The sequence below is a fragment of the Lissotriton vulgaris genome, chromosome 2_1 (assembly GCF_964263255.1).
Source record: "Lissotriton vulgaris chromosome 2_1, aLisVul1.2, whole genome shotgun sequence".
Classification (NCBI taxonomy): Eukaryota; Metazoa; Chordata; class Amphibia; order Caudata; family Salamandridae; genus Lissotriton; species Lissotriton vulgaris.
In genome coordinates this window covers 2,041,680,742-2,041,702,876 of record NC_141687.1, presented here as the reverse complement: position 1 = coordinate 2,041,702,876, position 22,135 = coordinate 2,041,680,742, and the positions used below count along the sequence as shown (strand labels likewise).

At 46.7% G+C, this 22,135-nt stretch overlaps 1 protein-coding gene across 1 annotated transcript in view; it reads right to left on the bottom strand.

The window, feature by feature from the left end:
• The window catches only part of CEP152 (centrosomal protein 152), an 804,909-nt gene that overhangs the window by 596,428 nt on the left and 186,346 nt on the right, over window positions 1-22,135 (bottom strand). Inside the window, exons 7-9 of the mRNA XM_086958276.1 lie at window positions 7,605-7,745; window positions 6,071-6,210; window positions 5,406-5,606 (exon numbers count right to left, since the gene is read on the bottom strand). Coding sequence (XP_086814402.1) covers window positions 5,406-5,606; window positions 6,071-6,210; window positions 7,605-7,745 — 482 coding nt within the window. The remainder of the gene's footprint in view (window positions 1-5,405; window positions 5,607-6,070; window positions 6,211-7,604; window positions 7,746-22,135) is intronic.

The following is a 22,135-nucleotide window of genomic DNA, read 5'->3' as shown; positions in this document are numbered from 1 at the left end:
GACCGCGAGACCCGCAGGCTCTCTACGTTTCCGCTGCTGCTTGCAATGCGCAGGGTCGCAATGAACTTGGGACGTCTCCGAGCTCCACAAATACAGGATTGGCTTAAAGGCGCTGCATACTGCCATGAGCAACTAACCAACTATTGGGAGCTGATGCTAGTAAGATCCCGTGCCCATGATATTCGGGAACCCTTCAGTGCCTATCTCCAACTATCGAACACAACCACTGTAAGCCATGTCTCGGGTCTAGAGATCTTGAGAACAACAAGTACTTTTTTGCACCTACTTAGGTGAACCACTTACAAACTATATGTACCAGAATTCTACAAATGGGCTCTCATGAGCCTTTAAGCTGACGAGCTTCTGGATGACGCACCTGCGTGCCGGTTAGGCATCGAGGCCTGTGACGGTTACTTAGCGGCCTTCTCTTCCACCCCAACTACATTTTTGTTAAAATTACAAAAGCTCAATGACCAGGACAACAGTGTAAGCAAGTCCGTTTATTAACCATCCACTCTCCTCACTGGAGAGTGCCCCAACATTCCATGGCAAGCTTCAGGGCAGGGCATACCAACTGGGTCATAGGGGAAGTGGTGGATGGGACATACCATTTGGGAGATAAAGTTACAACACATCTCCTTTCCATAGGGTGACACAGAGCAAGAAACAGGACCCCACCGCGTGGGATAGGACTGTACCATGGCACCATAAAAGGAAAAAACGAACACAGAACATTACTCATGCACATTTACAATGTTGTCAAAGCTCCACCATTGGCCATTCTCAAGTTGAAGCACATTCTTAAGCACTTTAGCAATTTTACAGGGCGTGTAGTATTTACTTTGGGGGGCTCCCACTTTGATGTTCTTTCTGACTTGTACCCCGTCGCCTACCTCCCACTTGGGATCCTTCACCCCATGCTTAGTGTCATACCACCACTTGTAACTGTCTTGGTGGAGTTGAACTTTCTCTGCCCTGGCTTCCTGGTCCACTACCCTGGGCTCACCCCCACTCAGCCAACTAGGATTCCACTTGGTGCAGGGTTCTCGCCCACGCGGTGCTACAAAAGGTGAAATGGCTGTGACCTTATTAGGGGAGGTGTGGTAAGCCCACAGACACCTCCTAAGGGACTTATCATGCCCGTTGGTTGCTGCCAATTGGATATGTTCCTTTATGATTCTGTTTGCCCGCTCAACTAGACCATTGGCTTTAGGGCAGTATAAAGCTGTGGTCTCATGTTTGATGTCCAAACCCTTGAGAAATGCACACATCTCTTCTGAGCAAAACTGCACTCCGTTATCTGTTACCAAAGTCACTGGAAGGCCTTCTTCAACAAATACTCCGTTCAAGAACTCAACCACTGTCCTCATGGTGACAGAGTGGACAAACTTCTGCTTGATCCAATGGGTTGTGTAATCGATTAACACCAGCATGAATCTCCTCCTCTCTCCTAGTTCTTGCATGGGCCCGATAATGTTCATGGGCAGCTTGCTCCATGGTTTAGTTGGCACTTCCACTGGAGATAATGGTGCTTTCTGTACTGCCCTAGACTTGTCGCTTTTTGCGCACGCCCCACAATCCTTAACGGCTTGTTCAGTCATGGCATCCATCCTGGGGAACCAGAAACTGGATCTGACTCTGGCTTTAGTAAGGCTGCGCCCTAGGTGGCCTTCATGTGCCAAGTCGATGACCTTCTTCCTGAGGCCTTTGGGAGGAATCACTCTATGATTACGATAGATTCTGCATTTTATGTAACTTAGTTCATTTCTCACTTCCCAATACTCTTCTATGCTAGCCTCAAGTTCACTCTTCTTGCTCGGCCATCCTTTTTCTATGTACTCTTTCAGCACGTTTATTTCCTTGTCATCTTTCGTCTCTTTTTCCCATTCTTCTTCCGTGATAGCAGGTGTCTCCGTCATTAGTATAGGACTGCCAAGGGCTTCTTCTTTTTCCCCCACATCCGGTAACGGTGACCTTGACAGGAAATCCGCGATTTTATTCTCCTTTCCTGGCACATACTCCACATTGAAGTTATAGTGCTCCAGCCCTAAGATCCATCTGCTGATGCGAGGTGTACAATTCTCTAATCCCTTCACGGAAAAGATGAAGGTGAGGGGTTTATGATCGGTCCAGATGGAGAACATTAAACCCCACAAGAAAAACTTGAAATGTCTAACAGCCCAGAAACAGGCCAGGGCCTCCCTTTCAACGACGGAGTAGTTCCGTTCTGGGTTTGTGAGACTCCGGGATGCAAACGCAATGATTTTCTCCTCTTTTCCATCCTTTTGTATCAGGGTTGCACCCAGGCCCTTGTTAGAAGCATCTGTGGCTAGGATGGTTTTCTTTGATGCATCAAATGTTCCTAATGCTGGGGAGGTTATCAATTCCTCTTTTAGTGATTTAACCACAGCATCATGCTCTTTGTTCCATTGGAAATCCTTGTTTTTCTTCATTAATTCCCTCATGGGCTCACACTTGGCAGCAAAATTGACCACGTACTTTGACATATACTCTAAAAGTCCTAAGAAGGACCTTAGTTCTTCTTTGTTCTTGGGGCTGGGTGATTCCTTCACTGCTTGGATTAAACTGCCCTTCGGTCTGAATCCATCTTCTTTAATCTTGTGGCCTAAATACTCAACTTCCTTCACTTTTATTTTACATTTTTCTTTCTTCACAGTCAGGCCGGCCTCCATAAGTCTGCTGAACACCTGTCTCACGACCCCATCATGTTCTTCCTCGGTTTGGCCATATACCAGGATGTCGTCCTGGAAACACGTGGTGTTTTCCACTCCTTCCAGTATCTTCTGCATCGCTTTCTGGAAGATAGCTGCTGCAGACGCCAGGCCAAAAGGCATCCGTTTGAACATGAATGCTTCTAATGGGGTGATGAACGCCGTGAGGGGCCTCGATTCTGGATGGAGTTCAATTTGGTGATATGCCATGGACAGATCAATCACGCTGAAGTATTTAGCATGGTGCTCAGCATTTCGTTAATTATGGGCAAGGGATGTCTTTCCACCCATATATTGTCGTTGAGGCTGCGCAAGTCCACACAAAGACGAACACCTTCCCCATTGGCTTTGGCCGTGATAACAATCGGAGCCAACCACTCAGTGCAGGTTACAGGTTGAATTATATCTAACTCACAAAGTTTGCGCAATTCCTCTTCTAGGGGTATCTTCAACTTGAGGGGCACAGGGCGTAGTTTATGTACAACTGGTCTAGCGTTATATTTCAACTTGATTCTGTGTTGGAACATGTGTATACAACCAAGCTCAACCCTGAATAGTTGCCCAAATTCATCACAAATGTTTTCACTTCCCCGGGACCTGTCAGTGACCAAAACCTGTTCAGTACTATTAGGATCTAGGATGATACCCAGCTCTTTTTGGTGAACAAATCCCAGTAAATTGGATCCTGATTCCACTACATACACTGGACCAAAAGTTTCCCTGTCCTTAAAGCGTAGTTGAACATTTCTCATGCCCTCTCTAATCCCTTCATGGAAAAGATGAAGGTGAGGGGTTTATGATCACATTCCATGGCAAGCTTCAGGGCAGGGCATACCAACTGGGTCATACGGGAAGGGGTGGATGGAACATACCATTTGGGAGATTAAGTTACAACAGTTCTCTACAGATGAGGGAAGATATCCTGAAACCCGGGCCACCTCTCGGGTCTAGAGATCTTGAGAACAACAAGTACTTACTTGCACCTACTTAGATGAACCACTTGCAAACTATATGTACCAGAATTCTTAGGGGCGATCCGGAGGAGGGGCTAGCGGTGTGCGATCCATTGCGGTTGATTCTACAAATGGGCTCCCATGAGCCTTTAAGCTGACGAGCCTCTGGATTACGCACCTGCGTGCCGGTTAGGCATGGAGGCCTGTGACGGTTACTTAGCGGCCTTCTCTTCCACCCCAACTACGTTCTCTACTGATGAGGGAAGATATCCTGAAACCCGGGCCATGTCTCGGGTCTAGAGATCTTGAGAACAACAAGTACTTACTTGCACCTACTTAGGTGAACCACTTACGAACTATATGTACCAGAATTCTTAGGGGCGATCTGGAGGAGAGGCTAGCGGTGTGCGATCCATTGCGGTTGATTCTACAACCACTGTAAGCCCTGTTGAACAGAGAGAGGGATCCCCAACCCTTTAGAATACCTGTTTACACAGCTCCCCCTGCGACTCACTCCTATCTCTAGCTGCCGGGCACCATTTGGCGTATCGGGGGACGGGAAAGGGAAAAGGCTACCTATGTGACCATGTGGGAATATCTTCTCATCCACCCACTCAGGACTGGTTATTCAAGTGCAATGGGTTTAAAACTGCAATGACTATAATTGTAGTAATGTAACTGTATCCCCGTCTACAATGTACGTGCAGTATCGCTAACAAAGCTGATCAATCCAATGTCTGTACTTCTTGTCGACAAGGTTAATAAAGGTTTAAAAAAAAGAAAAATGTCAGGCCCTGCCTCTGTCAGTTTCCATCTCTCATTCCATGCATTTCATCTTCTTTTGCAGCATCAGGCTTCCATAATCAGCTCCTTTAGCAGCACCCTACTACTTACAGCATGCGCACTCAGACTGCAGAACTACATTGCCTCAACGAAAGGAACACCATGCTGTTCTGACTCTTTGGACTACTCTCTCAGACTTCCCCAGTCAGAGGTTTTAGATTCAGGCTAGTACTCGACAACTTTATTTACACCTCTTCTCTTACACCCCAGCCCGACCAAGCACCTCACTGCCAGTAAAGTAGGTAGATGGACCACACTATATGTAGACAATACAGTTTGGAAAAATTATAAACCTTCCCCAAAGCGCTATGTTTCTCTAACAAAGAAAACAAATCAGATAGCTTCAAATGTCAAAAGACACACAACATTTTGGATATTTGTTGCCCTGTATGTATACTCAAGAAATTTTAGGGCAAGAAATTTGAGATCTAAAGCCAAAAAGTCAAGCAAGCTGTTTTTTAAACATTTTTTAAGAAGAGTGGTAAAAAGGATAAGAGAACTCTAATGAAAATGAGCCACAGACAAAAATAGGAGTGACGAAGACGGATTTTTACATAAAACTGCCCTCAAATAAAAAATCTCTACAAATATCCCCTTCTGCAGAGGGAGGAAATGGCAGTGCGACATGGGCATGAAGCCTGTAGGTGGACAAAGCCACCTACTCCCAGCTTTCAAGGAGTTTAGGTTTCAATATTCAACATCCTAGAGAATCTGCTCGCTCTCTGGTATCCTCCAGTGATGCAATTTTCTTTGAATGAAGAGACCGGCAATAACAAATATTGGTCATTGTGCAGTAATTTGCTAAAACTGATGTTACTATTTATCAGCCCTTCCCACACAGCTAAAAAGCATTATATGATAAAAAGTAATATTAAACCTGTTCTTGCAGCGCTGTATTTGCAGCATCCAGCTTCTGCTGTAACTGCAAAAGTTGTTCTTCGCTCTTCTGCTTTAGTGATGAGACGAAAGACTCATGTTGCTCTCTGGCTCTCTTAAGGGCGTCAGATCGGCGGAGATCTATAAGCTGCCGCTGCATGTCCTCCAGAGCTACCTCAGAAGACTGTAGCTTTTTGCACATCTGAAAACATTTATGGTCAATTCAGGACATAACCAATGATAACTGACTATTTTAATCATTTTAACAACTATTTATGTAAATAAGTACTTTTAGAGGGTTATAGGTTAGAAATCTTAGTGGTGCCCCCAAACCCAAAAGTAAAGCATATCATGGAGAAATTAACTATGCAAGGCTAAAGCAAACAGTAATCCGGCTTAGATATTAGACTATGGAGTAATCTTGATTTTCATGAATAAGAGTAGAGTTTAAAGAAACAGAAAGCGGGCAATTACAAAACTCCAAAGTTATTCCCCATACCTGTTTGAAATATCATTTATCAGTATGCCTCGATATTACAAGGTTAGAAAAAGTGTTAGAGGATATACTCTTAACGCAGCACTGATTGCATTACAGGATTTCTTAACTGAACCATCAGAAATTCATAATTTGCTGTTAGTATGGTTTTCTGCTGCTACTTTTAGTACCTGTTCTTCATTTGCAGTTAAAGCTTGAATGTTGGTTTCCAATACTTTTATCTGAGCGTCAAGCTGTGCTTCTCTTTCTTGTCCATTTTGAAACAGTTTCTGAGACTCCTGAAGGCTCATGGTCAAACCATCTTTTTCAGCTGTAAAACACAAAAAATAAGCTTTCCTTTATAAGTATATTCAGATGTATATTTTGGTCAAAGCACAGGCATATAAACATGAAAAACATTCTTTAACAAAATCTGTGTCCTCAATGCACATCTGTAATCATTATGAAAACCATCTCCTCCAAGATGTCCTTAATGAGTAAATCTGAGCTAGCCCAGAACAGGCACAGTGCAAAAAGCAATTTGAAAGAATACGATTAGAAGATTCACTCTATAAAGGGTATTGCAGATATGTTAGAAGGTTAACATACAGGAATACACAACCAAACAAAGCAGACATGATGTGGCCGGACTTTAACATTTTCATCAGCATCCACTCTTGGAAATGTCCAGCTCCAATCCAATACACATGTGCCACAAAGTAAACTACAGGACCGGAATTAGAGGTATTGTCCTCCATTAATAGTCTCTTCAAACAAGTCATCATCTGGTCAAACAAACGGAGGGTTATGCATAAAGAACATTACAACGGCAAATGTTCAAGTCAACAGGTATTTGCTACCACATCATTATGTTCAGGCATTCCAGCAGATGCCCTTGAAAAAAATTAAGCAAAAGGGGAAGAGTATACTTTCTCTATATCACCATCTCAATCACATGCTCTGCTGAGTGAACAGAAAGGCAGAATATGTATTGATCACCAGCATACACATTAGTTGCGAAAGTGGTTGTGTCATACCGTCATCATGGGAAAGACAGAGTGAAGGGGACCATGAAGTAGCAGAAATAGTTCTGTTATATGGGTAAGGAACTGAGCTATCACACATTTCGAGTTCTAAATTATCTCCATGTTCTTAGCTAAATGTTTTCAATGATGATAGAAGGTCAAGATGGTCTCAAGTACGTATCCAAGAGGAACAAACGACCGAGGCCTTGATTATACAGCAATTAGGCACCTGTCAAGTAGTCGACTTGTAGTATGCATTGCTACGCTAGGTGAATAAAAGAAGCCACTTGGTTATATGGACATGCTCCTGTGGCTTCAGGAGAAATCCTTAATGGGATGTTTTTCGACTAGTGACAAAACATTGAAGAAAACTCCAGGAGGGGGTGCTTAGGTAACAAACATTCATACATACTTTAATGGATCCTTTTTGTTAGGCCAAACATTCTGATGAAACAGAAGCCTACTCCTGCTTAGATATCACATACTTTTTGAAACTGGCAAACATACAGCTTATTTACCAATCTAACCATTTGAGAAATATCTATTGTGTCTTTTCAAAATCTAAATGCCTACATTATATGAACATCTCCTTATTTTGGCATTATCTATTCTCTACGAAATTCAGCTTCATACAATTTCACTACTTCAGGAGTGGAAGCTTGATCATTTCAAAATCAATACAGACAAAATACTAAATCACCTTTTATCATTGCAAGCTGATGATTAAGGCATCTCATCTCACGGCCACTCTCTTCCAGCTTTACATTCATTTCTTCTAGTTGTCTCCCTCTTGCTTTGTAAAGAACTTGCAGTTGAGCAATTTGCATTCTGTCTGCAGAATCTGGAATAAATATAACATAGAATGTATTGTACATGTAAACTTACAAACTGCCTGGAAGAACCTGTATCTCTAGAGGCGTGAAAGTCCTAAGGTTTCAGAAACTGTAACCAGTGCGGTTTTCGATTAGGTAAATATAAAAAACGAAAACCGAGAAAGAGAATCTTGGTTACCACGATTTATTAGCTTCACAGGCTAAAGGAAAGTATTTGCTTATCAATTTGAACGTTTTGGATAGCTAAACATGACGCATTTGGTTACTTCAGAATGCTGAAATTCTAAAAATAAAGTCAGCTTTAGTCATGGGTGGGATCTTTAAAATCTTATCTAGGAGAACCTAAACTTATTTTCTTGAGTAGTGGTCCCTTTTCTGAGATAAAACCCAATCAAAAACAAGTTTGAAATGTTTTACTTTCAGAACCGCACAATTTGACTTGCCTTTCTTATTTCAGTTGAGGATGTTCCATTGCCAGGGGCCATCATCCTGAACAACGTGTCACCAATTAGATCCTGAGTGACCATTTCCTTTTGCATAGTGGAAACGAATCAACTGTACAAATCTTGGCCCTTTCCCCGGTACGCTTGTGCAGAGGAACTTAAATATAATTGTAGTTTACACATGGAGCTGATGCAGCAATTTTAGTGCTGGTTTGATGTGGTTATGATGTTTTTCCAATCTTTGGAGCTTTGAATTTCTTGGGGAGCACAAAAGAGCACTAAAGAACAAGTTACTTACCTTCGGTAACGATATATCTGTAACAAACATTAGTTAGTTATAGATTCCTTACCTTAGAATTACCCAGGGGCGTCAGACTGGATCCGGAAAGTTTTTTATCAGCAGTAGCTTTGCGAATCGGAAGGTAGCGTCAAGTCGGCTCCGCATCTGTCGTTGGCGTTGGGCCGCCGGGATGCCGTAGCGGCAGCTACTTAGATGCCGCCCTTGTGCTCTGACGTCAGTTCTGGACACAACTTTCCGTGACAGAAACGCAGAGCCATGCAAGACACGGACATCTGGTGCACCAAACTAGGGCCCTGAAGCGATATCCTTAACCCTAGAAATCAGTTCGCAGAACGGGGAGGATGGCTGGGGCGGTAAGGTATCTATAACTAACAAATGTTTCTTACCGAATAGTTATTGTTACCGAATAGATACCACAGCAATATCAACCCCGTTGGTAAGTCTGCGAACCAATCTCATACCAGAAAGTCCTGGAGCACAGAACGGCCAAAAGAAACCGTCTCTCTGGACTGGACTGTTCAGACAGTAGTGTTTTGTCAACGTGTGCAGCGGGGCCTGACAGAAGTCATTGAGAGGAACGCCACGTCCCAGAACAGTAGTTGGTGCAGTCATCCTGGTAGAATGGGCTTGCAGCCCTACTAGAGGCTCCTTCTTCGCCAGAGAATACCAGACATTGATACACAAAATGACCCATAGGGAGATAGTTGGTTTGTGTATAGCCCGACCTTTCTTTGCACCCACGTACCCAGCAAAGAGCTGGTCATCCACCCGGAACTGTTTGGTGCGATCCAGATAGAAGGAAAGCGCACGTTTTGGGTTCAGACTGTGGAACCTTTCCTCCTCTTTCGAAGGATGCGGAAAGAAGGTGGGCACAGTGATGGTTTGCCCGATGTGAAAAGCAGTGACAACCTTGGCCAAGAAGGATGGACGAGTCCTGAAGACCACTTTGTCTGGATGGACAGACAAGAAAGGAGGCTTAGGGAAGGAGCCAAGCTAGCGACCGAGATGGCCGCATAGACGCTCGGCTCCGTGAGCCCTCTCACCCCGCGCATACATCCTGGCAACTATCCTGAGCCGTAACGGCATATTTAAGTAGGCGAAGGAAAACTTTCACTGATCGTTTGCTCCTGAGGCTTCTACGTGCGGCAGACCCGAAGAAATGTCCCCGACTGATTTGCGGCCCTCACGGAGCTGGGACCGGGGTGTCGAGTGAGAAGAACAGCCGGCCGCGACTGTGACAACAGCGGCCATTGGTGGAGGTGAGGAGTCGGCCGGAGGTTTGATGGGCTGATGGCGACAGTGACGACCCAGTCTATCTAGAGGAGTGCCTCGTGGGGATGCGTGGTAAAGCAGGATCGAGGGGAGTGCATGATATTTGGCCCCCTTTCCAGTGTTGTGTCCGGGCATAACCAAGGACTTCCCACGGAATCGGCGGGCGGCTCCCGGGGAGCGGCAGAGATTTTGTTTAGCCCTTTGGTGGCTCTTCTCTGGGAAGCCTGCCTTGACTTTCTGGGTCCTCGCTGTGAATCCTGTTGCGCCCTGGTGTGGTGCCTGGTCCCGAGGTGAGGTGAAGAAGGACGAGGCCGGATCAGCTAAGATGGAGGCTGGCACCCTCTTACGCAGACCACATCCGGATAAAAAAGCTGCCGTGCGGGAGGGTTCAGGGGTCTGGCAGCACGAGAAAGAGCCCACGTCCAAAGATATATTGGCTGCTCTAACGACCCTGCATGCGACCCTGATCCGTAACGCCCGGCACCTGGGAAGAAGGATGGCCGCCATTGTTGTCCCGCCGTTCCACACGGGCACAGTTCGATCTCAAGGAAGTGCCGACGTGCCTGCCTCTATGTCAGTGAAGAGTGCTCCAGCTACGCCTAGGTTCGTGGAGACGCTGGAAGACCCGGCTCATGAGATCGCCTTGGACAGATCTGTAGTACATGTGAGTGACTCGTCGGGGCACATATCTAATCAGCGGCTGGGGAAACAACGCCGATCTATGTCTTGGGCTGCCCCGGCGACGTCTCCGCGCTCGCCGGATGGTGTGACTCTCTCTCCTTGGATGGTGAGACTGTGTTCGGACTTGAGGATGTTTTCGGGGTCGATACCGACACAGACGGATTTTCGCCATACATATTCGGCTGGGTTTTGGTTGCTGAAGTCCCATGGAGTAATAACACGGCCCGGTCCGCCCGGATCACTTGGACCCTCCACGCCGCTCTGTATGCCGATTGATAAGTGGACGTATGTTGGTACTACTGATAGAAAAGGCCAGGGGTGATACCGTCTAGGATCTAGTGGACTTATTGATGGCTGACGGTGATTTGGGGGACACTCGGCGGGGATTTTATTGACGGTGCTATCGGTGATTAATGTTTTCCATGACTATTCTGATCTTGCTTTTAGGGTGTTTATTGGGCGCGGGGGTGGGGGGGGGGGCGCGGGTGGCAAGATCGAGGGCCCTTCTCCACTTTTTTCTTCTTTTCTTCCTTCTCCTCTTTTTCTATATTTCGGGTCTCTTATTTAGGGCGACAGGCACGCTGCGGGGGGGGGGGGGGGGGGGGGTAGGCCGTGGCCTTCTGCAGGGGTGCAGGGTGGGGGTAGGGGGATGGGGTTTGTTAATTTGTCCGTTATTTGTTTCTATGGCCCTTTTGTCTTTCTTCCTTTTTGGTGTCGTCGTTTTTCATGTTTCCTACAGTATGTTTCGTTTTGAGGGGTGGGGTGCAGCTTTGCTACGGAACGGGTTTGTGTTCACATTTATCCCGACTCGTATACCTTACCCCCAATACTTCAATTGTATTTGCACTATTTGCGGATTTCCCGATTCATGCTTGTTATTGTAGGACCATGTATGACCGTATGGCATTGATTCTTAGTTTTTTCTTTATTGTAAAATGAACCTGCATGAATCCTGCATTTCGGCCAGTACGCTTGAATACAAGTCATATCCTGGACACTTGTTAGACCCCGGTTTCCGGGCTGCTATATTTTCCCACATTGATTTGCTGTACTTACGACTTGACTAGCGGCCGGCCGGGGTGGTTGTAGGCCCTTGCTTGTATTTGCTTGAAGTAATAATAAAGGTTCCCCAAAAATTAAAAAAAAAAAAAAAAAAAAGAAAGGAGGCTTAGACGAAAGAGCCTGGAGCCACTCACCTTCCTGGTAGAGGTGATGGCAACCAGGAAAGCAGTCTTAAGCGTGAGAAGCCTTAAAGGACTAATGTGAAGCAGCTAAAAGGGAGCGCACATTAAAACTAGATTCAAGCCCCACTGAGGCATAACGAAAGGAATAGGAGGAAAGAGGCGAGTTAAGCCTTCCAGAAAACAATTTACAACCGGGGACTGGTCTAGAAGCCGAAGGAAGGCAGAGATGGCCGAGAGAGAACCCTTGATAGTGCCCAGAGCAGAACCCTGCTGGGCAAAAAAGGAGGAACAAGAACCTCAGAAAGAGGGGCGGAGAGAGGATCCACAGCCTTTGCTGTGCACCTAGCCACAAATTTGTTCCACCGACAGGCGTATACCGCCTTAGTGGAGGGTCACCTTGCTGCCAAGACGACATCGCAGACTTCGGGAGGCAGATTAAACGATGTCAACTGCAGCGCTCAATCTCCACGCAAGGAGGTGGAGGCTGGACAGGTTCGGGTGGAGGACCCGCCCCTGCTGCTGCGACAGTAGATCCTCCCGAAGAGGAAGTCGGATCGGAGGATAGATGGCCATGTTGAGCAGCTCGGGATACCAGACTTTTCGTGTCCAATCCAGAGTCACAAGAATGACTTGGGCCCGGTCGCGCCTGATCTTCTTCAGCACTCTGGGCAGAAGTGGTATTGTTATGAACGTATCTAGGACCCTAATTAAATATTCCCGATTTATGCCCTTATGTGGTTATAACAAATCATATCCTTATAAAGGCATAAGAATCATATCCATATTTAGTAATAGCCAATGCAATCCAAATACGGCAAGGCTACTTCCTTAGACTCCTAGAAAGTACGAGTTGTTTCAACAAACCAAACCTCCAGCAACCTGGGAATTCCCCATGCTTTTGTTTTGATTTGTCCTAGAACTCCTGCGAGTTCGAAAGAACGGCCAGTTCTTAGTGACATCTTTTATTGACGTCTTATGGCCAACCTTACGTCAAACACGGCACCTTCCAGGTATAAATATACCAGCGTTTGCCTTAAGCAACACACGGTGGTTTGGAGAAGAGCGACTTTCTACTTATCCGAAGCCCAGCTGATGCGAGTGCCGAAGGACGCCGTCCCTCCCATTTGACGCACTGAAAGAGACGCTGTCTTTTTCTCCTGCCGAGTAAATCCAGCTCCAGTGTTTCCAGTCACCCTTGCAGGTTACTGGGAGATCGTGTCCTGAGAGCGAATTACAAGACTTCCTTCATTCTAAAACCAAGGTACGGAGCTGATTAGATCCTTAGAGAATTCTTGAGTCAGATTCTTGGCAAAACTAACTTAACTCAAAAACTCCTTTACTCCTTCCCACGTACTATGCTTAGGTTAGGTACACTGGGGTAGGCGTATTTAGAAACATCAGTTGAGTACGTTTAGTCAACTTTTATCATTGTATGTAATTGTATATATTTTATACCTTTTAAGTATCATATGGCTCAGAAACCATATCAATGCTTTTACAGTATTATTTCATAATACTCCTTTTACTGTACGCACTTTACTTTATGACAAGTATTGCAATTGTAGCAATTCACTTCTCTTGCATGAGAAAGAAGACTGCTCAATAAATAACACCTTTTATTGAAAATGCCCGTCTCTATTTCTCTGCACTCTGGTGAAACTAAGTATGCACGATCGACTGAGTGAAATAGCGATCTATTGTTTTCACACAACTCTGGAGATATACTCCTTATTCTGGGGGAGCAAAGTTGTCATGTTTATGCGGTTGTCAGAAGCTAATCCCTTCTTGTCTAATCAGGGAAGTTAACTCCTCCCTGTTCATTCGAGAAAGTTTCTAGTGACCTCTGAGCTAGCTGGCAAACCTAATTAAGTCTAACATATTCAATAGAGACCTAGTCGACCTCAGTCCTACGTCTAAACTATCGTTTATGTTATTCCTATGCGCCGAGCCTATTGGGAAAATAGGAACTACACTACAGTATAGGCGGAAAGGCCTACAACAAACCGCAACTCCACTTGCGACGAAAAGCTTCGCATAGCGAGTGCCGCCTTAAAAGTTCCAACGTGTAGAATTGCTGACATTCTCTTCGAAGGCAAATAGATCTACCCAAGGCTCTCCCCACTGATGAAAGAGACCTTACACAACCTCCGAGTGAAGACGCCATTCGTGATCCATCATGCACCTGCGGCTGAGTTCGTCTGCCCTGGCGTTCAGGGAACCCGCCAGGTGTTGCACCACCAGGGATATGCGCTGATGTTCCAGCCAATGTCCAGAGGCAGAAGACCTCCTGACATAGGGTCCACGACACCACCCGCCCTGTTTGTTGCAGTACCACATGGCGGTGTTGTTGTCCATGAACACCTGCACTACTCTTCCCCGAACAGAGGGAAGGAATGCTTTTAGTGCAAGACGAATCGCTCGAAGCTCCAGAAGGTTGATGTGGAGCCCGAATTCCGCCCTCCCATGTGGCTGCCTTATCCCAGAAGGGATGCCTCTGTCCCCACTGTGTGTTCTGGTTGGGGACGGGAGAGGGATCAGTCATTGACCCAATCCTGGTTCGTGAGCCACCACTGCAATTGTCATGCAGTGCCCTCTGGGATCTGGACAATTTCGGACAAATTCCCCTGATGCTGCACCCACTGGAACTTCAGGTCCCACTGCAGAGCCCGCATATGCCACATGGCCTGATCGACCAGCAGGATGCAGGAGGCCATGAGCCCCAGCACCTTCAGGGTCATTCTGACTGAATGCCGGGAGAGAGGCTGAAAGATCGGAATCATAGCCAGAATATACCGGACTCTCTGTTCGGGAGAATAGACCCGAAACTGGGTCGTGTCCAGAACCGGTCCGATGAAGAGAAGCTTCTGAGAGGGAATCGGGTGTAACTTCGGCACATTGATGGAGTACCGCAGCGAATGCAGGAGGTCAGCCGTAGTCTGGAAGTGGGAGACGACTGCCTGGGGTGAGCCCACCTTCAACAACCAGTCGTCGAGATAGGGGAAGACTGAAACCCCTGGTCTGCGCAGATGAGCTGCGACCACCGCCATCACTTTCGTGAACACCCGAGAGGCGCTGGTAAGGTCAAAGTGGAGCACGGTGAACTGAAAATGCTTGTGGCCTACCGTGAACCGCAGGTAATGTCGGTGGGCCGGCAGGACGGGAATGTGAAAATAAGCTTCCTGCAAGTCCAACGCTACCAACCAGTCTTCCGGGTCGAGGGCAGACAAGACCTGAGCAAGCGTCAACATCTTTAACTTTTCCTTCCGGAGGAAGCGGTTGATGTTCCTGGGATCCAAGATAAGACGCATGCCCTTGTAGTGGAACCACCAAGCTCTCAGGGGTGGGGTGTTGGGAAAGGAAAGTGGGGTCGCCTGGGGCCGGGTGGTGGAGTCAGGCAATCATCCTGTCCATGGGAGCCCTCATGTTGGGCCTGGACCAAGTGCCCAAATGGACATCAGTAAGGGCCTCGTTGAACGGAAGAAGAGGCTCGCCGCTGGGTGAAGCACCTCCATCAGGTGGTTAGTCCGGACTTGCACGGTAGGGAGTTTGAGGTTGAGAGCCTCGGCTGCCCTACGCAACACCACTGCGTACGAAGCTCCCTTCTCCGTAGCCACAGTAAGAGGAGACAACATGCCAAGGTCAGGGGCAGTGTCCAGACCACTAGCATCCCCCAGATCTTCTCTCTCTCCAGTCTGCCTGATCAGCTAAAGGGTCTACAGATCCCTCCCCGTTCTCCTCCTCTGGGTACCAATCTGGCTAAAAAGGGACCCCAGGAGGGAACAGGGGCACAAAAACCCCTCTCTGTTCTGGATTTGGCGTTCGGAGATGCCGGTCCGGCTCCGGATCTACGTTGGGATGGAGGCTGGGGTCGACCAACGTCGAATGCACTAGTGGTGCCGGAGGAAGAGACGCCTGCGGAGGTGTAATTAGGTCAATCGGCGGCAATCCGGATCTAGGCCTGGAGCCAAGGAGGGCCTGCGGGGCCGGAGCCATCAGCGGAGAAGGCCTAGGCCCCCAACCGGTTCCGTGGGGCCCGAAGGCGTGCCAAGTCCGGGCTGCCCAAAGATGGCATGCATCGCCTCGTAGAACATACGAAACTGGGCGGGAGACGCTCCGGGTCCCGGAAAGGGAGGGAAACGCGGAATCGACTCTTCGGGCTCCGCACACGGAGCCGCGGGAGGAGCACCACCCTCATCGGATCGGCCCACCGACAAGGAGAAGTCTAAGAGCGATGGTGCCTCTTCGACTTCTTCGTATGCTTCAACTTACCATACCCCGTGTGCGAAGACTTTGATGACTTGGACGAATGGTGATGGTGATGGTGGCTCCGCGACCGGTCCCTTGACCTCCCTCGCGACCGGGACCTCAAACGGCGCAAAGCCGACTGCCGGCGCTCAAGAAACTTTTGGGACCGCTCCCGCAAAGTCTTTGGCCATCGAACGGCAGTCGGAGCACGACTTGGAGTCGTGGTCACACTTCAGGCAAAAGAGGCATACATGGTGTGGATCCGTCACCGACATCAGTCGGTTACAGGAACCGCATGCCTTGAAGCCGGGCATCCCTCATGCACCAGGAGTCGGAGACGGCTGGAATGCCAGAAACCGGTCCTCGGAAGCTTGGGGTGGCGGAGTGGGCTAAAGAACGGTGATGGATTAAACCGAGATCTTTTGACTGGGTGTGAGTGTTTGATTCAGATGCTCCATCCATCACCACCCCCTTTTGTACCTCTTTCAGATTAGGTGGCATTCTAGTATTCAAGGCTTCCAAAACAAACACTCTTGCAAGCTCCTAGTGGTCACTGGAAGAACAGGAATAATATTTTAGAGACAGGAGAGGTGGTTGAGAGGAGTAAATCACTTGCACATGATTTCTGATTAGTGCTCTGACTTAAATGGATGGGTAATATGTAGTGTTAAGTGGGTAATTTGAACATTCTGAGTTAAACAACTGTTTTGCAATGGAGTTCTCAGGTGATCTAGTGCCGACTGAAATTGAAATTTTACGTGTTGGCAGTCTGTTCAGTTAAGGAGCAAGGGTGTTATGTAGACCCATGTTGCATGAAGTGGCTATAAATTGTGGGCAGTTCTGCTTTCCAGTGTTTTTTGCTTTGTTGTGAGTTTGAGGTACGAGTCACTGGTCTAGGATTGAGACATAATGCTTGCAAGTCTTGTGTGTGTTTGAGTTGCAGATGTGGGGAGCTTGGAGTTTTACAGTCCTTCACTTGACAGTGTTTTCTAATGATGTTGTGTTGTGTTGTATTGTCTGTCTGGGAGGATGGAGCCTGAAGACTTTGGTAAGGCTCTTTCTGGTAGAGACTATCTAGCAGCAGATTCCTTGCTTTTTGAATATTCCCTAAGTGTCAGACTGGATCTGTAAACTTTTTCATAGTACCTCTGTGCACCGCAAGGTCGAGCATTGCAGCTCTGCATTGATACCGTTCCACTCCAAAATAACGTGTGGGCCTATATAGGTGCCACTCCCGCACACAGACTTCAGGTGCTTTGAAAACTTCATCCCTAAGTCCGACACTTTTCAACATCTATGTGTCGGACCTTGCTAAAACCATCAAAGCACATGGGATGAGCCTAACCTCCTATGCCGATGATATCCAGTTGGTACTGGCAATCAAAGGTGACGGAGATCAAGTGGCTGAAAAATTTAAGAAGGGACTTATCGACATAGGAGAATGGATGGCCACTAATTGTCTCAAATTAAACTCAGATAAAACTGAGGTGGTCATTTTTGGACCTCTTCTCCCAGCCTGGCCATCAAGCTGGTGGCCAGATGCCTTCGGTACCCCTCCCACTCCAACCGCCAAAGTAAGGAATCTTGGTATTGTCTTCGAGGAAGGTTTACACTTCATGGATCATGCCAATAAAACAGTTTCCACAGCACATCTAAAACTAAAGATGATCAGAAAAATTCGACCTTTTCTCCCGGAGCCTGCCATTAAAACCTCGGTCACCTCCCTAGTATTTTCTGCCCTGGATTATTGTAACGGCCTCTTTCTCAATGCTCAATCCAGAGTAATAACCAAACTGCAAACCATCCAAAATGCAGCAGCACGCTTGCTCTCAGGCAAAACAAAATATGAATCAATTTCAAAAAGCATAAGGGATTACCACTGGCTCACCGTTCGAAATAGAATCCATTTTAAGTCCCTCTGTATCGTCTTCAAGGCGCTCAATAACCAAGGACCTCACTTTCTGAAAGAGCAGCTCCAACCATACAAACCTAACAGAATGTTACGCTCAGCTACCCTCGGCCAACTGGTCATTCCTCGTACAAAGACTGTATCCTGGGGTGATCGACGTTTCCTGGTGGCAGCACCGAAGCTCTGGAATACTCTACCCCTAATCATCAGGCAGAGCCCCTCCCTTCTTCACTTCCGTAAGCTCCTAAAAACTTGGCTGTTCAATCAATGATTCCTCTGTCCCCACGTTTCTCACCACAAGTAACTGGTTTCTACTAGCGCCAAGACGCCCTAGGGTATACGCTGCACTTTATAAATATCAAAAATAAATAAAATAAATAAATAAATAAAACTGCCTGAGCCCCCAGACGCTGAGCCCCAAAAGTAAGCTGGTAGACTGTGTGGAAATTCCCAGAGTTGAGATATTTTTATAAGTTAGAGTCAAAACACAGTATGGGAAGGGAGGGACAGTGAGGAATCTGCTGCTAGATAGTCTCCACCACTAACAGCATTAACAAAGTCAAGTAACTTGTTCTTCTGATAGAGACTTCTAGCCGCAGATTACACATCTTTTGAATAGATGCCATAGCAGTACCTGGTGCGCGGACACCTGTGGATAGACTCAAACTATGTAATGTTATGTTAATAACTATTTCTAGAGTGTACGTACACCCTTGGGTTTCTTGGCCCTATTTGTTCAAGACACTAGGCACAGTTCTAAGCGTAAGCCTGTTGGAAAAGCCACGTTTTTAAAGACTTTCGGAATGCCAATAAATCATTGCTCTGTCTAATAGGGAGCGGAAGAGCATTCCAAAGAGAGGCGGCCAGATGGTAGAAGCAGCTGCCCCCCTGGCGTTTCTTCTTAAATGGAGACATTTGCAAGGCCCAGATGTGTAGAGCGTAAGTTGCGCTGAGGCTTATAGTTAGTAATAGACTTCCTAATGAATGTAGGGCAGTTGTCATGAAGCGCCCTAAAAGTAATGCATCCTGCCTTAAAAGCAATTCGCTGGGCCACTGGCAGCCAGTGGAGTTTTTCCAGCCCAGCCCTGATGGATTGCCACTTGGGTTGTTTCCAGATGAGCCTAGCTGCCTGGTTTTGGACCATCTGGAGACGTTTAATTAGGCCAGTAGGAAGGCCCAGATAAGGACTGTTAGAAAAATCCAGACGAGAAAGAACAAGGGCAATCACTACTTGAATGAGTGCTGAGTGTGTTAAAAAGTGGGCGATTTTCCTAATCTTTCTGAGTTGAAAGAAACTAGAAGAGACCACCATTCCAACCTGTCCTTTAAGAGATAGATCCTCGTTAAGAATAATCCCTAAGCTTTTAACCAAGTGGGTCTTTATGGGAGGGATTCCCATATCGATTGGGCAAAAATGTCGACCCCAACTCAGTTCGCTTTCCCCGGGCAAGATCAATTCTGTCTTGCCCGGGTTAAGTTTGAGGTGAATTAGGGTCATCCATCTCTGTATGTGTGACATAACGGCCAGGCATTCAGCAGCTGAACCTGGAGTGTTTAGGGGAATAATTAGCTGAAGATCGTCAGCGTAATTATAGAGAGTAATTTTATAGTTTTTTAAAGAAAAAATCAGTGGACGGAGATATAAATTAAATAATAAAGGAGAAAGGGACGAACCTTGAGGAACCCCACAGGTAGATGACATCCTGGGGGCTGTGAAGTACCCTAGTCTCACTGACTGTGTGCGATTTGTAATGAAAGAGGCAATCCAGTTCAGTGCGGGGCCCCTGAGGCCGGCCTGTTCGACACGGCTGATCAGAATGTTATAGTCAACCGTGTCGAACGCGGCCGACAAATCAAGGAGCACCAGGGCCTGGTGGACGCACTTATCTGCATTAGATCTTAATGTATCCTGGACAGCCAAAATGACAGTTTCTGCAGAGTGAGATGGTCGAAAACCCGCTTGATTCGGTTCTAAGTATTCCAAGCTTTCGATAAAGTTAGGCATACACCTGGATACATAAGCCTCCAGGAGTTTAGAGAAAAAAGGGAGAAGGGAAATAGGCCTATAATTGGCTGGATCTAAAGGGTCTGCTCCCGGCTTTTTCAATAGTGGGATCACAGTGGCATTTTTAAACTACCGCTGACTGTGGTGAGGCTGCTGCCGTTTTTGATAACCGTTGGCGATTCTGAGCGTGAACAGAACTCTGTCTTTGTGTGTGCTAGTTTAAACTTGGACTATGTTTTAACCATCTATTTGAAACATTATTCATTGCTCCTATCAGTCACCCGCCCCGTTCTGCCGTGGCTAAGTGCCGTTTGTGTTGAGGGCTTGGTGGTTGTTTTCTCAGCCACTTTTGGCCGTTTTCTCCACGTCAAGGTGAGGTAGGATGCGGTCTAGTTTTGCAGCACTCCCCCTATTTAACCCGATGTGCAGGCGGACGAACAGTGTACTGTGGTGAGGCTGCTGCCGCTTTTGAGAACCTTTGTCGGTTTTGGGCATAGAAGGAGCTCTGTCTTTATGTGTGCAAGTTTTAACTTGGGCTATGTTTTCACCTTATACTTTAAAAATTATGCATTGCTCCTACCCGTCACCCGCCCCATTCTACTGCGGCTGAGTGACGTTTGTGTGGAGAGTGTGGTGGTAGTTTTCTCAGCCACTTCCAGCCGTTTTCTCCACTTCCAGGTGAGGCGGGGTGCAGTCTAGTTTTGCCGTACTCCCCCGATTTAACCAGATGTGCAAGCGGACGTGCGCAGCGTACGCGCCTCAGGCAAGCCCATCTGCACCCATCTGTGCCCGGCTAGGACAAAGTGCCAGAAACCCTGGCTCCTTGCAGGCAGCTTTTAGATGCGACTCTTCCTTAATGTTGCGTAATCTTTGACCTTCTTTGAACGTGTTCCGTCAGGTTTTTTCTCCTGATCTTCCCCTCTTACAGTGCTCTAGCTGCCACTTTAAGTGTACTCCTAACTGTCAGCATGTGGCTGTGCATGACCTCCAGGCCGGGAGTGGGGCTCCCTGCTCCTTTCCTGCTTCTTCGCCGTGCAGCAAATTTCACTGTTTTAGCTTAAATTGACTTTCCATCAGATTCATCTTTTTAACTTTCTCATTGACATAGAGCCTGATGTACTCTTTTTAACTGAGACTTGGCTCCATGATGGCTCCCCCACCTGATGTCATTTCGGCGCTTCCTAAGAATGTTTCTTTGCTAGGAACTGACAGGCCCCACAAAGTTAGGGGTGGCATCGCCATTATTCAACAAATATAATTTTTTTTTGTTGTTGTTTTTTTTATTGTGGACCTTCAGATTCCAAACTGAGAAGCCTTGGCCTTTTCGATCCCTTTTAACCATAAGTTTACCTTTTCGGGTGCCTTTATCTATTGCCCGCCTTGGCCTTCCCATAACTGGTGCTCAGCCCTTTCTGACATACTGGCTATCCATATTCTCTGAGCTATGTGCTTGGTGATCCAGAACCACCTGGAGAACCTCGAAGATAAATCAGCATCTACATTCATAGAGGACATGAAAATTCTCAACCTTTCATTGTTAAATTCACTTCCCACTCACATTGCTGGTCATCTTCTGGATTCTATTTTTTCAAGTATTGCTACTTTATCCGTAGCACCACCTGTCCAGCTTTGCTGGACTGTTCATTCTGCAATTCCTTTTATCATCAAGCTTCCTTTTACCTCTTCTACTAGGCTGACCTCAATGCCTAAAACTCAGAACTGGTGCAAACTTAATTTGACGACACTCAACAAAGTGCTTCTGGACAATATCTCTTCTCTTGACTCCTCCCCTGACCAAAAACAGCTTTCCGTGCACCAATGGCTCACAGCTGCCATTGATTCTACACTACCTCTTTCTATAAAGTCACAGTTTAGAACCCATCTTACTGCCCCTTGGTTTAATGATTCTTTTAAACAAGAGAAGAAATGCTGCAAAGCCCTAAAAAGACAATGGAGGAGACATTACTTGTCTGATGCTAAGTTGGAATATATGGGAGCATTAAAGAGATATCATGCTCTTTACAGCTCGGCAAGTGCAACCTTCTTTATTGAAAAGATTTCTAGCTCCCAAAACTGTCAGAAAACTTTGTTTAAGTTGGTCACGAAACTCTCAGCTGCCAGTGCATTTTAGTCCCCTCCCTCGCTCTCCCAACCTCAATGTGATGAGCTAGCACTGTTCTTCTACACTAAAGTCAAGTCCATCCATGACCAACTTGCTGTGGATGCCTCCCAACAAGGGAATCTAATGTTTCCTGTCAGCACCACGGTAGGGGCCCCTGAATTTTCCTCCCAGGCTCCTGTGTCGGACTATTCTTCACAGATTAGTTTGGGGGATCTCTTGGATTCGCCTACCTTGAA